The 18,497-nt window shown below is 35.4% G+C and overlaps 1 protein-coding gene across 1 annotated transcript in view; it reads left to right on the top strand.

Moving 5' to 3' along the window:
- The first annotated feature begins 6,525 nt into the window (after positions 1 to 6,525).
- kuz (zinc-dependent metalloprotease kuz) overlaps positions 6,526 to 18,497 on the top strand; it is a 372,259-nt gene continuing 360,287 nt past the window's right edge. The window contains 1 exon segment of the mRNA XM_074169690.1: positions 6,526 to 6,736. Coding sequence (XP_074025791.1) covers positions 6,676 to 6,736 — 61 coding nt within the window. The 5' untranslated portion in view covers positions 6,526 to 6,675.

Genomic DNA, 18,497 nt, shown 5'->3' with positions numbered 1-18,497 from the left:
GTTGAACAGTTACCTTTTTTTACACAAAATTTGATGCAAGTTCTTTAATCCATTCTTTTCGGTAGCAAAAAATCGCCGAACACGAAAACACTCCTAAAACTTTTATGCCTCTCATCAACAAACTAAACATGCTCTGAATAGCTGGAACTGTGAACATGTTCGAGAGAGTATATCAATATAAAAAAACGCTAATTGAATGTCCTGCAAAATTTGAACATACACCTTTTTTTGAAAAAAATCACTGTTAGAAAAAGTGATGACGTAATCACTTTATTTTTTAAATTATGCGAAATTCCACACGAACGTTAGTAGTAATGAAAAATTATCTCAAATAGCAGAAAATTCCTCTTGATGCAAAGAATATGCATACAAAAATATCTGTACATACCAAAGTTATCATAAAAAAGAATGGTTTTTTAAAACTTCTGTGCCTTGTATTAAGACATTTTCACGGATCCTTTCGACTAAACGATTCAATTATCAATTTGGAATAATATTTGGTTTTCTTGGTTGTCTTGATAACATCCTATATGTAGTTTTATCGAATCATATTCATTTCACAAGTAAGAAATATGATTTCTCAAGTGCTCACCTTCATTTTTCACACTGAAATCATCCTGTTTCTATTTTAGATAAAAAACCTAAAAAATGATATTCAGAAGGTCATATACCCATCGAAAACTGTCCAATTTCAAGGATTTTGTCTATGAACATTTTTGATTAGTGCATTGAGTTCTAAATTACACCAAAAATTATTTGGAAATTATATCTGACATATATTTTTTTTTGTATTCAAATAATGCTCAATCAGGAAACTATCATATTTTTAATCGTCAATAATGATATGAAAACGCTGTAAATTTTTGAATGACCTTCGAAACCCCATGAGAAGTGTAACTAGGGAACACCTGAAATCCCTGATGTGAAAATTTACAGATACATATTCTATTATTTATCCACGCTCGAAGAAAATGAAATGAGAGTTTCGTTCTGGTCGTCGCCGAACGAAGATCGGTCGTCCTTAACGTATATTGATATCAATAGTGAAAGAAGTGTTCTGTTTTTTTTCTCGCTGGTAAGCTAGTTTCTTATCACCGAATATAAATATCAGGCCCGTATTCAGGCATAAGGAATGCTAGTCGAGTCCTATCAACCACCGTAGAAGAAATAATTCCCATCATGGATGATACTAACACGGAGAGAATCTCCGACTACAGGGATACTCAAAGTGAACAAAACTCTGATTTAGTTTCGAACAGTCAACCTCAGTCTTACTTTACTGCCGTACAAACTTTTAAATTTCCGACTAGAGATCAAGCTATCCTATTTCCCTCGATTGATGGAGTCAAAATCCAGGACTACGTTATAGCTTTGGGTTCGAAAAATGAACCTAAATAGATCATTTTCACTTCGAGAATCTCAAACAATAGGGTCTGTATTTACTTATCCAGTCAAACTGTTATTGAATCTATTATGAGCCAAGGCGGAGAAATAATTTTCGCTGAGCAAGTTCTAAAAGCTCGTAAACTGGTTACTCCTTCAACTAGGCTCATATTATCCAACGATACCATACACCGAAATAGGGAATATCCTGAAAGAATTTGGTTTGACCCTGTGTGATTCCTCAAAATTGGAATCACACAGCCTGAATATAGCCATATCCTGAGTTTTCGTAGACAAGTTTATCTCCAACCCAATGACAACCTATCTATCCCTGACTCGATTGTTGCCTCTCACGAGAATACTTCCTACCGCATCTGCCTGTCCATTGATAGTCTCACGTGCTTCAAGTGCAGAAAAACCGGACATGTAGCCGCATCATGCCAAGAACTGGTTCAAAAACAACACAGTCAAACCAAAGTTTCTAACCTAATCACTAATAATTCTATAGTTGAAAGCAATGAAACTTCTGAAACACCTAATACGTCCTCTCAGAAGCGTGCAATCTCATTAACCTCCAGCCCCCCGACCCGATTCCGACGTTTCTGCAAGACCTTCTTTCATCACCCCCTACATTCAAATCCCAAAGAAACCCAAAAAAAATCCGCAGCCTCCTCCAGAATCGGTGGAAAGCCTCATAGCACCAGCCAAGAGTTGTTTTGAAGGGGATGGCCCTCCTCCCATCCTAGATTTCAGTCAAATTACCAGCTCCCTAGAAAACTAATTCCGTTCATCTGACCCTATTAACATAGCAAGAACATATACGGATGATATTCATGGACTACTAGGCATCCTCACCAAAATGTACCCACTTTTGACAGCTCGCAATATTAGGGCAAGAATCACTAAACTTAAGAAAAAAAGCCTGAAACGCCTGAACCAAGAACTGGAAACTAACTCCAACGTATCATTCTCTGAAGGTGACAGTGACCTGTCTCAAGACACCTACTGAAGTTCTCCCTCAATTAGCAATTACTCTTCATTTTACAGTGGAACATTAATGGGTTATTCCCAATGCTAGAGATGCTTCAGTTGTTGATAAGAAATGAAAATCCTTCAATCATATGTCTCCAAGAAACGAATTTCAGAACCGATCGAGTATACAACCTAAAAAACTACAGTTCTTTCCATAAAATTAGAACAAATTCGAGGATTGCTTCTGGTGGTGTAACAATTTATGCACACGAATGCTTGAAAGCATCACAAGTTCCACTTTCAACAGATCTAGAAGCAACCGCAGTTATTATTGAATCCCCCCAGAGGATTTGCATATGTAATATCTATGCCCCACCAGATAGCGATATGAATATTCAAGATTTAGAGAGAATAATAAATCAGTTACCAAATCCATATATAATTCTCGGTGATTTCAATGCTTTCAACCCTATGTGAGGTTGTCTCACAACTAACCGGCGTGGTAGGATGATGGAAACATTCATCGGCAGATCGAATCTGGTGCTGCTCAACTCCGGTGACATTACTAGGATTAACATTACCACTAGCAACCACTCAGCTCTTGACTTGGCCTTATGTCACCCCTCAATATTTCCTAAGCTCTCTTGGAATGTTCTTCAAGATTCACATGATAATGATCATCTTCCTATCATCATCAAACATATTTTTTCTCAAAACTCATCCAACTTATTCCACCCTTCCTGGAAACTCGAGAAAGCGAATGACACGAGTTGGAAGATATTCCAAAGTATACTGGTGAAGAGTTTTCTAACAGATCACCCCACCATGAAAATGATATTGATTCCCTTGTCCATGAATTCTCACTACTATTTTAAATGCTGCTACTTTAGCCATAGGTAAAACCTCTAAAATCAATGGACATCATCCAGTGCCTTGGTGGAATTCAGAATGTCAAAAAGCGACAACGGAAAGTAAAAGGGCATTCAACAAGTTGAAACGACATTTTTCCACACTGAATATAAACTGGAGTTCAATAGACTCAGAGCACGAAAACGGTATTTGATAAAACAGAGCAAAAGCAAGTCGTGGAAAAATTATGTGTCATCACTTCAATACTCTACACCCATGTCAGAGGTATGGCAAAAAGTGAATCGCATAAAAGGAATAACTACAAACTTTCGAATTTCGTCCTTGGAAACAAACTGCTCTTCTATTTCTTAAAACATTGAAATCGCCAATTTATTGGCCGATAGTTTTCAGCAACTCTCCAGCGATAAAAACTTTGATGAGCACTTTTCACCAATGAAAGAATTGGTCGAAGCAGTACCCCTGCGTATCGATGATGACAGCGAGAATTATCTGAACATTCGAATAACAATGAATGAAATGGAAGACGCACTCACCAAAGTCAAAAACTCCAGTCCTGGACCTGACGATATTCCATATGTTTTTCTGAAGAAACTTCCCCTGATAGGAAAACAACGTGTGCTTGAAATATTCAATATAATTTTTCTCACTCGTCAATTTCCTACTAACTGGTCAGAAGCGATTGTACTTCCTCTGCTCAAAGAAAACAAACAACGATCTGATCCTCAGTCTTATAGACCCATTTCTCTGACTTGTACTATGTGTGAACTTCTTGAAAAAATCCTCAACGCCAAACTATCCTTTTTTCTTGATCAAAATAATTTGATTACACCCTATCAAAGTGGTTTTCGTAAACAACGCTCCACTACAGATAACCTCATTAGCCTACAATCCGACATACACGAAGCATTTGCTAACCAACATCAAGTTACTGCAATATTCTTCGACATTACCAGAGCATTCGACTCTGTTTGGCGACGAAATGTTCTTGGAAAACTCAAGCGCTGGCAAGTTCAAGGAAATCTATTAGCATTCATTTCTAACTTTCTGAGTAACAGATCCTTCTCCGTTAGAGTCAATGGTGTGCTCTCTGAAAGTAAGTCTCAAGAAAATGGCACTCCGCAAGGATCATGTCTGAGTGGGAATCTATTTCTCATAAACATAAATGATATCATGAAAGATGTCAGGAAGCCTGTAAGAGGAAATATATATGCGGATGATTTGGTCCTATACGCCAGTGGAAAAAATGTGAATTCTATTTGTTCTCATCTTCAGCAGGCAATCACAGGGCTTCAATCGTGGTCTCGCGATACGGGTTTCCAATTCTCCCCCACTAAAACTAAATGCGTTCTATTTTCTAAAAAATCCCTACAGATCAAACCTTTTCTGAAATTGAATGATCAGCAATTGGAGTTTGTGGACGAAATGAGATTTCTGGGGCTGACATTTGATAGACAACTGAAATGGAAATCCCATGTAAGCAATCTGAAGAAAAGCTGTGAGAGGGGTTTGAATCTGATGAAAATACTATCGAATCATAGATGGAGAGCTTACAGTATTACTCTCTTGCGTATATATCGTGCTCTCATTCGATCCAAACTAGATTATGGTTCTATCGTTTATGGTTCAGCGAAAGCAACTCTTCTGAAGTCCCCGAATGTGATCTAATATTCGGCCATGAGGATTGCCCTGGGAGCTTTTTGTACCAGCCCAGTGGACAGCCTACTGGCTGAGGCCGGAGAACAACCCCTTGATGTTCGCAGAGACTATCTTTCCTTAAGTTATGCCTCAAGAGTAGCCGCTTCCAAAAACCATCCTTCCTATCGATATACATTCTCAGATCGTTTCCAAGATATCTTTGAACAGAAACAAAATTACCCCTTACCTTTTTATGTGAAAATTGCCAAAGTTTCTGATAACCATATAGACTTTCCAAATATTCTTCCTCTTGACTTGAAAATTCCCCCTCCTTGGACATTACTAATTACTCCCTGTATTACCTATCAACTCAACTTTCCCAAATACGATACCCCTTCAAATTTCATAAAAAAATCCTTCGCCGAACTGGTCTCCAAATATCAGCACTTCAAGCATTATATATATGCCGATTCTTCCAAAACAGTTGAAGGAGTAGGATCCGCTGTGATAACAGATACCACCACTTACACTTATCGACTGCCGTCTTTCTCCAGTATCTACTCAGGAGAAGTATTTGCTATACTCAGCGCACTACAATACTGTCGTAGATCCGTTGGTGATCATGTCATTTTCATTGATTCTCTCAGTGCTGTCTTGGGCATCCAACAACTCTACCCGAAAAATGTTCTTCTTCTTCTCATTAAGACTGAACTGGGAAAGTTATTACAGGATGGTAAACACATTGAGATAGTTTGGATTCCTTCTCATATGGGAATAACGGGTAATGAAAGGGCCGATTCAGAAGCTCGAGAGGCCATTTCAAACCCCAACTGTCGAGAGATCCAACGAGTGCCCTATCAAGACGTTTATCTCCAAATCAAAGAGCTCATATGCGACAGATGGAGGCAAAGGTGGCAATCCCTATATAATAATAAACTCAGAGCCATTAATCCGAATCAAGTCACTCAAACTTACCGAGCTCTCACCCGCAGACAGCAAGTTTTACTTACACGCCTGAGAATTGGACATACGAAATTTACCCATCTACATCTCCTAAAGCATGAAGAGCCTCGCATTTTTGATACCTGCAGTGTGACGATGAGTGTTGAACATTTCATCTCTGATTGCCCAGCTTTCAATGAAGAAAGACAATTTTTCGGATTACCAAGCGACCTCACCAATGCATTGGATGTTACGAACTTTACTTCCCTTTATAGTTTTTTGGAAAATGTTGGCATCTCTAACAAAATTTAATGTACCTACTGTAACCTCTAATAACCCTAGTGGTTGATGCGGTGTTTTTTCCTTTTAAATAAAAAAAAATGAAATGAAAGTATAAATCCATAATGAAGTCATTGTCTATAGATTTAAATCTTTAGACAATGATGAAGTTTTCATTTTTATTCAAGAAGAAGGAAACTGTAAAGTATGTGTTCGTGTGTATTCGGAGAAAAATTAAAAGATGTCGCTGTTATAGTGAAAATTTGCAGGATAGATAATATTCTATGGCTTTTAAATTTGGAGATAAAATTGTAGTTGCTTTCGATTGTCAATCACAAAATACGCGAAATTTATTGCCCAGATAATATTAAAATATATCTGATAATGACATGCGTGTTTGTTTATTTGATTTTATTAATCACCTCGTCTCGCGGTTTGAGTCACTTGCGCAGTGGCAGATTTCTATAACAAAACAGTTCCGTGTGTTGTTCTTCATGTTCTTCAGTCAGTCAGCTGTCGTGTATCCAGAAATGGCATAGAAATTGTGTTGGGTGTGTTTTTTGGCTGTGTTGTGGATACTTTTGTGCTAGGACCATGATTAGTGAATGTGTTATCGTGTTGTGCTTACTTTTAGGATCACCTTTTATTGAAAGTGGTAAGTAGAATTTGATTTTTCAAACAATGCTCCCACCCCCTACATTGTGGGTGGGAGAGGTGGTGTCACATTGTGCTTGTTCCTTTTGTTGTATCTCAATAATTTTGATTTCCTTGAAGGTTTGGAAAATTAGTTTATTTAATTCAATTAAGGTGTCTTCTGTCTGAACAAGCTTCAACAGGATGAAAAAAAAACACAGTGTCTTTTATTTCAGAAATAGTCAGCAGTTCTAAAACAAGAATTTTTGGTAATGTTTGTCTTTTTACACCTTTTTATTAAATTGATACCTATCTTCTATGATAATCAGTTTCTATTCAATTCTATTTTTTAATTAGCATACAATTTTTAATTCAAAATTTTAACGTAGGCAGGTACTTATAAAAAAAGCATTTTTTTATTTCACATTGTGGGTTCTAATTCCACCACAAAATTAACTTGGAAATAATAATTTAATTCCTAGATGGTTAGTCTCTTTCATGACTCATTTTGAATATGGAAACTAGTTTATTTATCAGTTCTTAGACACCACTTGGTGACTAATAGGTATATTCACAGTTGATTCTCAAAGTTTTTATTAGTAAATTTGTTATTATAGTCTCATAAAACGAATAGAAATAGCTTATTTATTTGTTCCTTTTCAATTTAACTCAAAGTTGAGCAAAAAGTTCAAAAGAGATGTTTTTTAAAATTTTGGGGTCTCTTACCAGATGCATAAGCAATGGATAATGAGTAATTTCATGGAGAGAAAATCGCATACCCAAATTGCCACTTCTCTCATTTCATCAATTCTTTCTGAAATTATGAATTAGTCATAAAGTTATTATTATGTATTTGTTCAGGTATTTATGTTCAAAGCCTTCTACAATCTGACAAAACGTTATTTAATCTGAAATAGATTTAATTACCGAGGGGCAGGATAATGTTTTTCGAACTTGAAGTATTTTACTCTAATGATTTACTATCAACCTAAAATGAATTCAGCCATTCTTAAAACTATTTCGTTTCATTTAAACATTATAACTGATTTGTTTTAGTAATATTTTGAAATTGATTGTTTTTTTTAATTGTCAAATATTAATACTCAGAGTTCCATCTTGATGTTGGTTTCTGCACTGTTACCTGATAAAAAAATCCGATAATGCGACTGACAAGAATTGAATAGAAACTAAATCAACAGGTGCATTTCGGAAGTAAAAAATACTGAGCAACTGAGAACTACTTATGTTTCTGAAAAAGAAACACTTAAATTTCTCGGTTGAATACTTTGTCTTGATTGTTTTTAGCATTGTCTTTAGCATTTTTGTTGCCTTCTTCAGATGTGATTATAATGTAAATGAAAGCCAATTTTTCTGTCCGTCACCACTCTGCAAATCATTTACGGTTTCACATTTCGTCTTTGACTTTGAAGCCACCTCCAAGAAAGTATTAATACACGGAGGTCTCAATCTGCCTACTTCTCAGGTAGTAGAAACTTCAGGCGTGTCAGTCTGCCTACCCCTAAGGTTTTCATGGCTCTTAATTTGCCTATTAACAAGCCTATTTCCAAACGACTGTCACAGTTGATGCTTGGAAATAGGCAAGTAACATGTTGATATATTTTAAATTAACTTTGATGTTATTCATCAAAATATGGAAAAGAAATGCCAATTTAACTATGACATCTTCATTTTTACTTGATAGAATCAAATCCAAAATAATACGGTAACAGTTTTCATTTTATTCATTTGAAGGAAGTTGTAATCAGAATTTTTTTACATGTTACTTGAAACTAAGTAAGGAAGTGATGCAGATTTCCATCTCGTACAACCCAGTTTGATAATTCTAGAATAACGTCAAGATGGAATGAAATTCTGAATACCCTCAGGAAGTTTTTTCTGAAATTTACTAAGATAAAGACAAATTATTAATTGACATTGATTATATTCCATCTGAAGCTTAACAATGGTTTTCATGAGCTGTTAAACCAGATCCTGGAAGAATTTAGACACGGCCAGTTATTAGTTTGTCTTTGCCCTAGTAAAATAACTTTTTGATGCCAACCAGCATTCCATCTCCTCTAGCCCTACTACTAGTAGACAAAACTTGTCCATTCTGAATGTATTAAAATTTGATAAACAAAATAACAAATAATAGCATATTTACAAACTGCCACTTCACAGATTAGAGTTTCGATTTTATTTTGTCTATCAATTACAATTAAATAATAGATAAGATGATTCAACTACCTTTTAACAGTTTCTGTAGCTTTATCACCGTTAATGTAGCAGAAGTAAATCGAAATCATTCACTTTCAACAAAATTTGAATTTGCAATAATTTAGGGCTCACTTTAGACTCCTTTATTTTTGTTCGAGTGATTACCTCAGACAAACTTGATAAAATCGGAAATAATTTTTCAAAAACATTCTTCAACTGCTGGTCAGGAATATAATGAGAATTTTAGGCTCATATTAGGCTCCTATGACCCCCCATCACCGACTTTCAATGTGTTGTTTTTTATAAATCAGTGGGTTCTGCTATTTGTATCATTAAGTTGGCAGAACCGAATCTATATCCTTCACTAAAATTTGGAAAGGATCCTAAAATTCTGAATATAGTGCTTCTTCCGGTGTACCACAAGGGTCAAATCTGGGACCGTTGCTCTTCAATATCTTCATTAATGATATTGCAGATGTAATAGAAGGGTATTTCCTTTTATATGCCGATGACCTAAAACTATACTGCCTCGTTGAGAACATAGATGATTGTGTAAATCTCTCAGCAAATGTAGGACGACAAGTTATCGAAATAATTTGTCGCTAAACCCGGATAAATGTAAGGTCATGCCCTACAGTTTAAAAACGAACATTTTGATCTTTGATTATTCAATAGAAAACGTTTCCCTGGTGAGACCAGAAACATTTACTGATCTTGGCGTCACATTTGACACTGCACTATCATTTAATAGGCATATCGATAATGTTGTAACCTCCTCCTGTCGTTTGTACGGATTAATTGCACGTAACAGTGGTGATTTCAAAAAAACTTCGACCTTAAAAACTTTATTCTATGCGTTCATAAGATTAAAGTTAGAATACGCTTCAGTTGTGTGGAGCCCCTTTTATCAATATCATATCATATCAATATCAGCAATTCAACGACGATTTTTAAAACTGCTAAGCCTAAAAACCGATGGCATTTATCCTCCAATAGGAACAACCCACTACAGAAGCATAACTTTTTCAGTCTAGAAAAAAAGCGTAAATATGATTGTGTTGTACTAAACCTATAAAATAATCAAAAGTATAGTTGACTGCCCAGCATAACTGGAAAAGTTTAATATTTGCATTCCTAGAATCTGTTCCAGACACCCGAGTACTTTCTATAAAAACATCTCGCTGACTCTGTTTGCGATAATTTAGATATATTTAGTTGCAAATCGTCAAATATAAAATCCCAATTCCTGAAATAATTGTTTTGTCACTTATAGTAAATATAAAATGTGTAGTCTTTATAGTCACTTGTTTGTATTGTTTGTAGTGTTTGTAGACCTTACAGTCACTTGTTTGTGATGTATTTATTATACTCTGTTATTACCTTCTCTGTAATTGGGCTATGTCCTATGTCCTGTATTACAAATAAATAAATATATTTCTATTTCACCCATAGTTGAGGAATATTTTCGAGATATTATTTCTGCTAGTAAAAAATGAGAAATGAAAACTTTCTCTGTATTTTTACCATAAATGTGGTAAAAAAACGGAAAGTTTTAATTCTCATTTTTCATGATAATCTCCTACCATGTAGTAACGGCTACATCCGTCAATTTATTTCTGCTAGCTTAACAAGGATAAATATATGACGAAAATAAGAAAAAATCACAAATATCACTGAGAAACACTCTGAATGTGTAGAAAGTCTGCAAATGTTTTTAATCCCAAACCGGAAAGGGAATAATTTCTTCTACAGATATTTAGATTTCCCTTCTGAACTCTTTCATGTTTAATGAAGAAAAAACTGGTTATACTTCATTAGAGTATTCATTAAATCACTAACTCGATTTCAGTTAAAGGTATTTTTGGGAAGAATGGAAGAAATTGTAATCTAGACCATTTTTCAAGGAAAAAAAAAAAGATTTCGAATAGTATATATTGAGTTAGCAAAAATCGCACGTTTAAAGATAAGGCTTTGTTAATCAATTGTTCGCACAAGTGTCCTGAAATCTTTCGAGGATTGGCATTCATAGGGGTATGGCAGCTGGTTAACGTTTTAATACTGGTCCATTTTTAAAAAAACGGAGAGTGCGTTCCGAAATTTGGAGAAGACCTATTCAAATGTAAACATATTTTTTTACTATCTTCACATTGATATTCAAAATAAATATTGGAATAGAGGTGAATTTATTTTCATCTCGGTTCTTTTAGATGTCTGCAAGAGGGCGCCACTGTTTGATGTTATGTAGTATGTGATAAGACATAATAGAATACTTCCTTTTTTCGTGCCATTCTAATTATCTTTGTGTGTGTCTGTAGAAGTAAAAAAGTTTAAGTTGATCATATATCATGTTAGTATTTGATTTCAAGTGTATACATATTTATTATGAAAGGTTTTCCAGTTTCAAATCTGGTAATCTCAATTAATAAATGGTCTTGAAACTTTAGTGATTTAATTATATCATATTCATCTTGCCATTTCCACTTGAGCGTTATTCTTATCAGTTATTTGTTTGTTTTTCGCTAAGGAGTCCTCCAGTGAAAATGGGAGAAGTATGTTCTCTCTTAATCTTCGTCAGAAAATTTGTTCTGGTATTACTGAATATGTTGAATATTTGGGGAACTCAACGTTTGAACTTAAATTTCACCCAGAATCTTCATAATCCTAAAATTGGGTTTGAGTATGACCCTCTTGAAAACCTTCGTCAAAACTTCAGACAAGGCTTTATTCAAAACTTCTCGAAGTGAATAATTTGTTAATTTTAATCCCGGATGAGTTCACCTAATAAAAGCTTCTCGTAATTTATTGAGAAATTCAAATTAAATTGCCGCACAGAGGTAATTTATCGAGACTAACTCACACGTTCTGGTTTTTCGTTAAATTTTGTGGTCCTGAAGTAATTTAGTAGTTGGACGGTATTCTTTGGTTTTAAATACTTTGTTACCGTTCATTGCAGCGCGTTCACTGTTATTAATTTATTCACGCTTTCCAAACATTTTTGCGAAATTTGTGTTGGCATTCGTCAAGAGACTGTTTTGGTGTTACGGGTTTCCTAATTTCATCATGCAACAAATGGCTCTCAAGGTTCTATTTCACATATACTCAGCGAAAGAGAATGGTAAATGAAAGTGGCGTTTTCGAGATACATATATTTTTTGGTGGATCAAAGGGGATCAAATTGTGAACGAAAACATGGACAGCTGTGGTGCATTTCACATAAAGTTTTCAAAATATCACTCTACTATATGTTCATTGAACATATAGTAGAGTGAAATTTTGAAATTTTTACATAGGTTATTTATGTGACCTTCAAAATCAAAATTTTTATCAATTTGTAATCCCAGAAATTTTGCTGACATTTTTTTTTCTATTAATTGAGTACCCAGGTAGATATCTATCTAGCACTTGAGGGTGATGATGTTAGTTTTTGAAATATTAAATGACAAGAGATTAGCATCACACCATGTTGATCATGTTGATCAAATCATGCAGTTCCCTTTCATTCTTGCAATGCAAAAATAATGTAGTGTCATCAGCGAATTGGGTTATTTCTGCGGTTATATTAATGAGGGCTAGGTCGTTAATATATAACAAGAAGAGAATAGGGCCTAGAAGCGATCCTTGTGGAACATCACAAGTAACTGTCTGTAGATGGGATATGTTGTCTGGGAGTTTGACTTTCTGAGTACGTTCTGACAGGTATGATCTGAACCATTTCAAAGATATATCTCTAAAGCCATACACTTCTACTTTTTGCAGCAGAATTTCATGATCTACGCAATCGAAAGCTTCTGAAAGATCGCAAAAACTGTCGCTGTTATTTCACGATTATTTAAATTGAGATAAACGTTTTCCAGTAGATGAAACATAGCATCTTCGGTGTTTTTCAAACTCTGACTGCTACTAATATTATGCTTATTCACAAACATCATAATTATTTGTTTAACAAGTTTTTCTATTATTTAAGCAAGGGTAGATAGTATAGAAATGGTCCTAAAGTTGGCAGGATTGTTAGTGTTAGTGAACCTTCATTTATTTGGTCAAAAATAAACTCAAACATTCAAATCTGACTTTCAAAATCGATGCTGACCAACACAACCATTCGACAAGATATTCAGGCAGTCTGAAATTAATGAAAATTAAAACAAATATTGGGAAAAATTCCATTTATTATAAATGTACCAAGTTTTACAATGAGCTACCGAATGCTCAAAAACATTTCAATAAACAACAATTCTAAATTAACTTGAAAAAATATTTATTTTTTTTATATTCATTTATTTTTTCAAGTTTCAGTTCTGATTTTTTTTGCTGGTCCGTTCGTACTAGTGTCATAACAAACACATCACTACAACACATGCCATTGGGAAGCACTCTTCACCCAATTTAATTCTGAATAATTAGAAATGAGAGAATATATTTTAAATTGTATTTTATTTTATATTGCTATGTCCTGGACCACAAAAAAGAATAATACTATGTAATGTGGCTAAAGTTACTTTTTGAATTATTGTTTTTTTCCTCCCTGCTATAAACGGTGAATGTTTCTTGGGAAAATACATCGACACCAATATTGTAACATATTTTGCCATTTTTTTTAAGACTGTAACACCGTCTCAAAATCGGTTGAAATGTTAAGACCGTATCAATTAGCGTAACGTTAAGAAAGAAATACGTATGGCATGTGATCGCCACCAACCGCGTCTGCATATTGTACAATGTGGGCGTAGAAACTGCGTATCGCCTGTCGCCCCGTACAATACATTAATACAAGGCTAGAACGTGAGTAATACACAGGAACTCCCCTTGATGTCACTGGCCTCGCCGGGCGCTTTGAACTTCTATGCCGACCGTCGTCATCAGCTGATGACTGAAGCAAGGCCGGTGATCAGTCCCCGAATAGAGAATCCAAGTATTGAAAAATAAACACTGAACCTGAAGGTATGGATAGAAAGCCTGTATCGCGTTCGTATGTTAGTCGCGTCAATGAAGTCGTTCCCTCGGAGGTCCCCAAGAATAGATCCGATTTGGATATTTTTTTAATTTTGGTTTTTTATATTGTTTGACACTATAAACTTTTTGAAACGGATACAGATTGATAGGATGGATGAAGAACTAATGGAGAATTCAACTGAAATATTTTCGTTGAGGTGACGTATCGTGTTTCACCGGAAGTGACGTCATCTTTGTTATTTTTGATGGCACACCCTGTATTTCACCTCATTTTTGAATTCTTTTCATGATTTAGATTCTAACTCATGCATCATACCCTATACCCAAAATGAACCGTTTTCGAGTTATTCGAGTTTTTTTAGAAAAAGTGACAAATGCAGCCTCTCGAACATACGTCATTTTCATGTAAATTAACATTTTTAACAATATGCAGCTAGTGAATCGTGATGATTGAAGGTTAAAAATCTCAACTTTTTCAAATGGGAACCCCCATTTTTTTCCTCAAAATTCAATTTTATTATGGAAATAAGCCCTAGTTATGATACACTTCCCTATACCCAAAACTTATAATGTTGGTGATATTCCGCAATAGAAGTTATTATCACGCGAGGATTTACGTTTTTACCCACCAATTTTGTCCGATAAAATTTCTTTGTTGCCTACTTTCCATTGAATATCTCATGAAAAATAATCCCATATGCAAGACAAAAGTCATGATTAGAATAAACAACAATATTCAAATTTAGTTTCAATGCTAAACAAGAACATGTGACACTTTTGTCAGCCGCTTTTTTTGTTGCAACAAATGTTCAAATACATTGCCTCCAACTTCTAAGCATTTCACACTTCTCCGTATGACGTCTCCTACAGCTCGTCTTATCATGTCCGGTGGAATAGAGTTGAAACTCTCGGTTGAAAATCTTCTTTTGTTGTTGGCGTGTTAGAATATACCTCGTGTTTTATATAACTCCAAATAAAACAAATCATTGGAGTTAAATCGGGCGATCGCGGTGGCCATAATTGAGGACCGTTGGTTCCAAACCACTGGTCGTAATAAGTTTCTTCTAAATACATCTTCACCATCTGATGATTATGTGGAGGTGCTCCATCATGTTGATACCAAATTTTACGATGGTCTGCGATCGTCTGCGATGGTCTGATCCGTATCGAGATTTTTTAAAATATCTAGGTATCGTTCATCTGAAAATAAAAATACCAGTTGATCTTTTATGTATTTTAACCATGTTGATACCAAATTTTACGATGGCCTGCCAGCGTCAGTTTTTCCAAATGATCCGTATCGAGATTTTTTAAAATATACAGGTATCCTTCACCTGAAAATAAAAATACCAGTTGGTCTTTTATGTATTTTCTAGATGCTATGAATGTTTATTACATAGCTACCTTGATGCCATTTTCTTGAGTGATGTATTTTAATTTTTTTTTTAAATCGATGAAACAATACAATTCCGATACTTTTCAACTAACCATTTAAATTTTCTTCATAGAAGTGAAGCATCACTATTGCGTCGTCTTTAACAGCGCAGTATACTTTGAAATTCCAACGGTCTTGAAATTAACGTTCCCGAACTGAATGCGGATTTGTATCGCTCCAGTAAGTAGTGAGAATTCCGCTTGTTAAATATCCCATATTTGGTAAATTTCGCTTCATCGCTTCATATAATATTCCTCAAAAATTGGTCATTTTCTTGATTTTTCATATTGAAGAACTCCGCAAAGTTAATTCTTCTCTCATAATCGGAGAGATTATGAGAGAAGATTGATATTTATATAAATAATTCAGTTTTGCAGGGCCCAAAAAATCAAGTATTAATTTTAGAACGATGTAAATTTAATATACGAGGTCTGTTCGAAAAATAAGGTGAATTTTCATTTTTCACAAAAAAAAAATGTATTTATGCATCAATTTCTATTTTGTCCGCCTCAGATATAATATACGTGTGCCAGCGGTTTTTCCAAAACGCCATGTTTTAATGGGTCTCTTCAATCTTGGGAACATGAAAAAGTCGCAGGGGCCAAATCTGGTGAATACGGTAGCTCTAACATAATTACGTAGATTTACGCAACATATGGAAACCCATCATCAAGCGAAAAATGGCCAACTTCCGCCAAAACGGTCATCTCCCACGGAACCAGTGAAGCGGAAAATAGAAAGCGGGGATAAGTGAAAGTACTCGAACGACCTATAAATAGTCATCTCTCGGAGGAATCAGTCCAGTCATCACCCGAAGACGATTGTAGATACTAACAATCGAAACGTCGTGAACTAACGTGACTTGGAATCTCTGCACTTTTTATTTTTATTTTCTTTTTTCATTTCTTTATTTTAATTTATTCAATTGTTCTATTTTTACTTGTATTTTATTTCACTATTATTTCATTTCAGGTTTATTTTGGTTAATATAATTGTTATTTTCAGCTATTCATTTTAAATTCTTCTTTTTTTTTAGTTGTTTCAGGGATTTCAAATCATTTTATATAATAGACAATGGAAGTCCGAACTAGTGAAATTCATAATTACGGTAGCTGAAACGTAATTACGGCAACAAGCAATGACGAGTGAGTAGGTGCATTATCGTGATGCAAAAGCCACGAATTGTTTTCCCACAATACAGGACGTTTTTTCGTATTGCTTCTCACAAGCGGTGTATAGCTTTAAGTTGATACTCATTATCAACGGTACAACCATGTGGTAAGAACATCTGATGCACTACGCCACGATAATCGAAGACAACAGAGAGCAAAACCTTGTCATTTGATCTAACTTGGCTGTTTTTGTTGGTCTTGGCTCTCCCGGGTTCTTCTATTGGGACGATCATATTTTGGTATCGATATCATAACCATATACCCATGATTCATCACTAGTTATGACCCTTTTGAGCAAATTTGAATCGCCGTTGACGTCATTAAACAATGCGATGGTCATAGGACGTTTTTTTTTTCTGGTCAAAATTTAGCAATTCTTGAGTGAACTTCGCTGCCACACGCTTGTTGCTCAAAATTTGCAGAAAAATTGCATGGCATGAGCCAACCGATATGCCGACATTCTCCATAACAATTGTCTTCATTTTCTCAACATTTTCTTCGGTTGTTGATGTGTTGGAGCGTTTAGGGCGAGCTTCCTCATTCACATCTTCTTGACCTTCTGTTATAGTATACTTGTATACTATAACAATTTTCAATTGAAGGTGATTCATTAGCAACGTTGGTCGAAGTGACCAACGGATAATCCTCTTACCAAGTCTGCAGAGGCGTACCAAAATAATATTTTCATTTATTTGAATGAAATGAAGCAAATGAACTTTAAACGTTCAGTCTCCATATACCTACACAGTAGGTTAAATGGACTGACGCCTATCAGAAAACAACTACTCCCCTGGCTAATACCACGAAGGGCGTTGGAATATATCCGACAGGCGTCAGTGCAGGAATATTCACAGAAAATTTCCTGCATATGCAATTGGCAATATGTGAAATCTGTGAATATTCCTGCACTGACGCCTGTCGGATATAATCCAACGCCCTTCGTGGTATTAGCCAGGGGAGTAGTTGTTTTCTGATAGGCGTCAGTCCATTTAACCTACTGTGTAGCTATATGGAGACTGGCCTGAACGTTTAAAGTTCATTTGCTTTAGATTTGTTGACTGTCAGTCTTCAAGCATAGCCCACTGACTAATAAGAAAATTTTTCTTCCTTATTCAGAGGAGTCGGGCAAACTACGGATATGCAGTTGGTTAGTAACTCGTCCACTAGATGGAGTGACATTTTGTGATGTTCGCTCCAACTTCGGAAGAGGAATGAAATACTCTGAAAGACTTCCGATTTTTAATTCTGGAATATAATTGACTTTAGGTCGATGATGGTAACTATCTTGCACTGACGAGTGGCTAATGAGCCCGAAACCGGTCTGCAAGTGTGCTCGTTCCAAAATTGAGGGTCGACTCTTTCAGTTGTATTGCCAATTGCATATGCAGAAAATATTCTGTGAAGATTCCTGCATTGACGCCTGTCGGATATAATCCAACGCCCTTTGTGGTATTAACCAGGGGAGTAGTTGTTTTGATGATAGGCGTCAGTCCATTTAACCTACTGTGTAGGTATATGGAGACTGGCCTTAACGTTTAAAGTTCATTTGCTTTAGATTAGAACAATGATTTTGTTTTAATTCAATAATATTTCTGAGAATTTAGTGCCTATTATTATAGAATTTTTCTTTAATATACCTATTGATCAAGGATTATTAATAATTCTTCAGCCTCTCTGAATAATATCTGATCATTGACGAAATAATCAAATCTGTACTTGGGGACTTGACGCGACTATCTCTTCCTGTAGTTTTGAAATTCCAAATCCCGGCTAGATGGATTTTTTGCTAGCCGTCTGCGCTTTGAATCATCGCCGTTCATCTGTGCGCGACTTTTCGTCCGCGGTACAGCAATTAGAGGATTCTTTGATATAAAAATGATTCTCGTGGGCAGAAACCGTGAGGAAGAGCGACGATTACTTTTATTTTCAACCTTGTTTTACATGTTGAAACCGTAGTCATCGAACCGACGCTTCTGTCGTTCGTTCACAATGACCTTGGAGACCAATTT

This window comes from Leptinotarsa decemlineata, unplaced genomic scaffold, assembly GCF_025532065.1.
Source record: "Leptinotarsa decemlineata unplaced genomic scaffold, Ldec_3_MD MMD2_P_RNA_scaffold_5, whole genome shotgun sequence".
NCBI classification, from domain to species: domain Eukaryota; kingdom Metazoa; phylum Arthropoda; class Insecta; order Coleoptera; family Chrysomelidae; genus Leptinotarsa; species Leptinotarsa decemlineata.
This window is presented reverse-complemented; position numbering and strand designations above follow the sequence as displayed.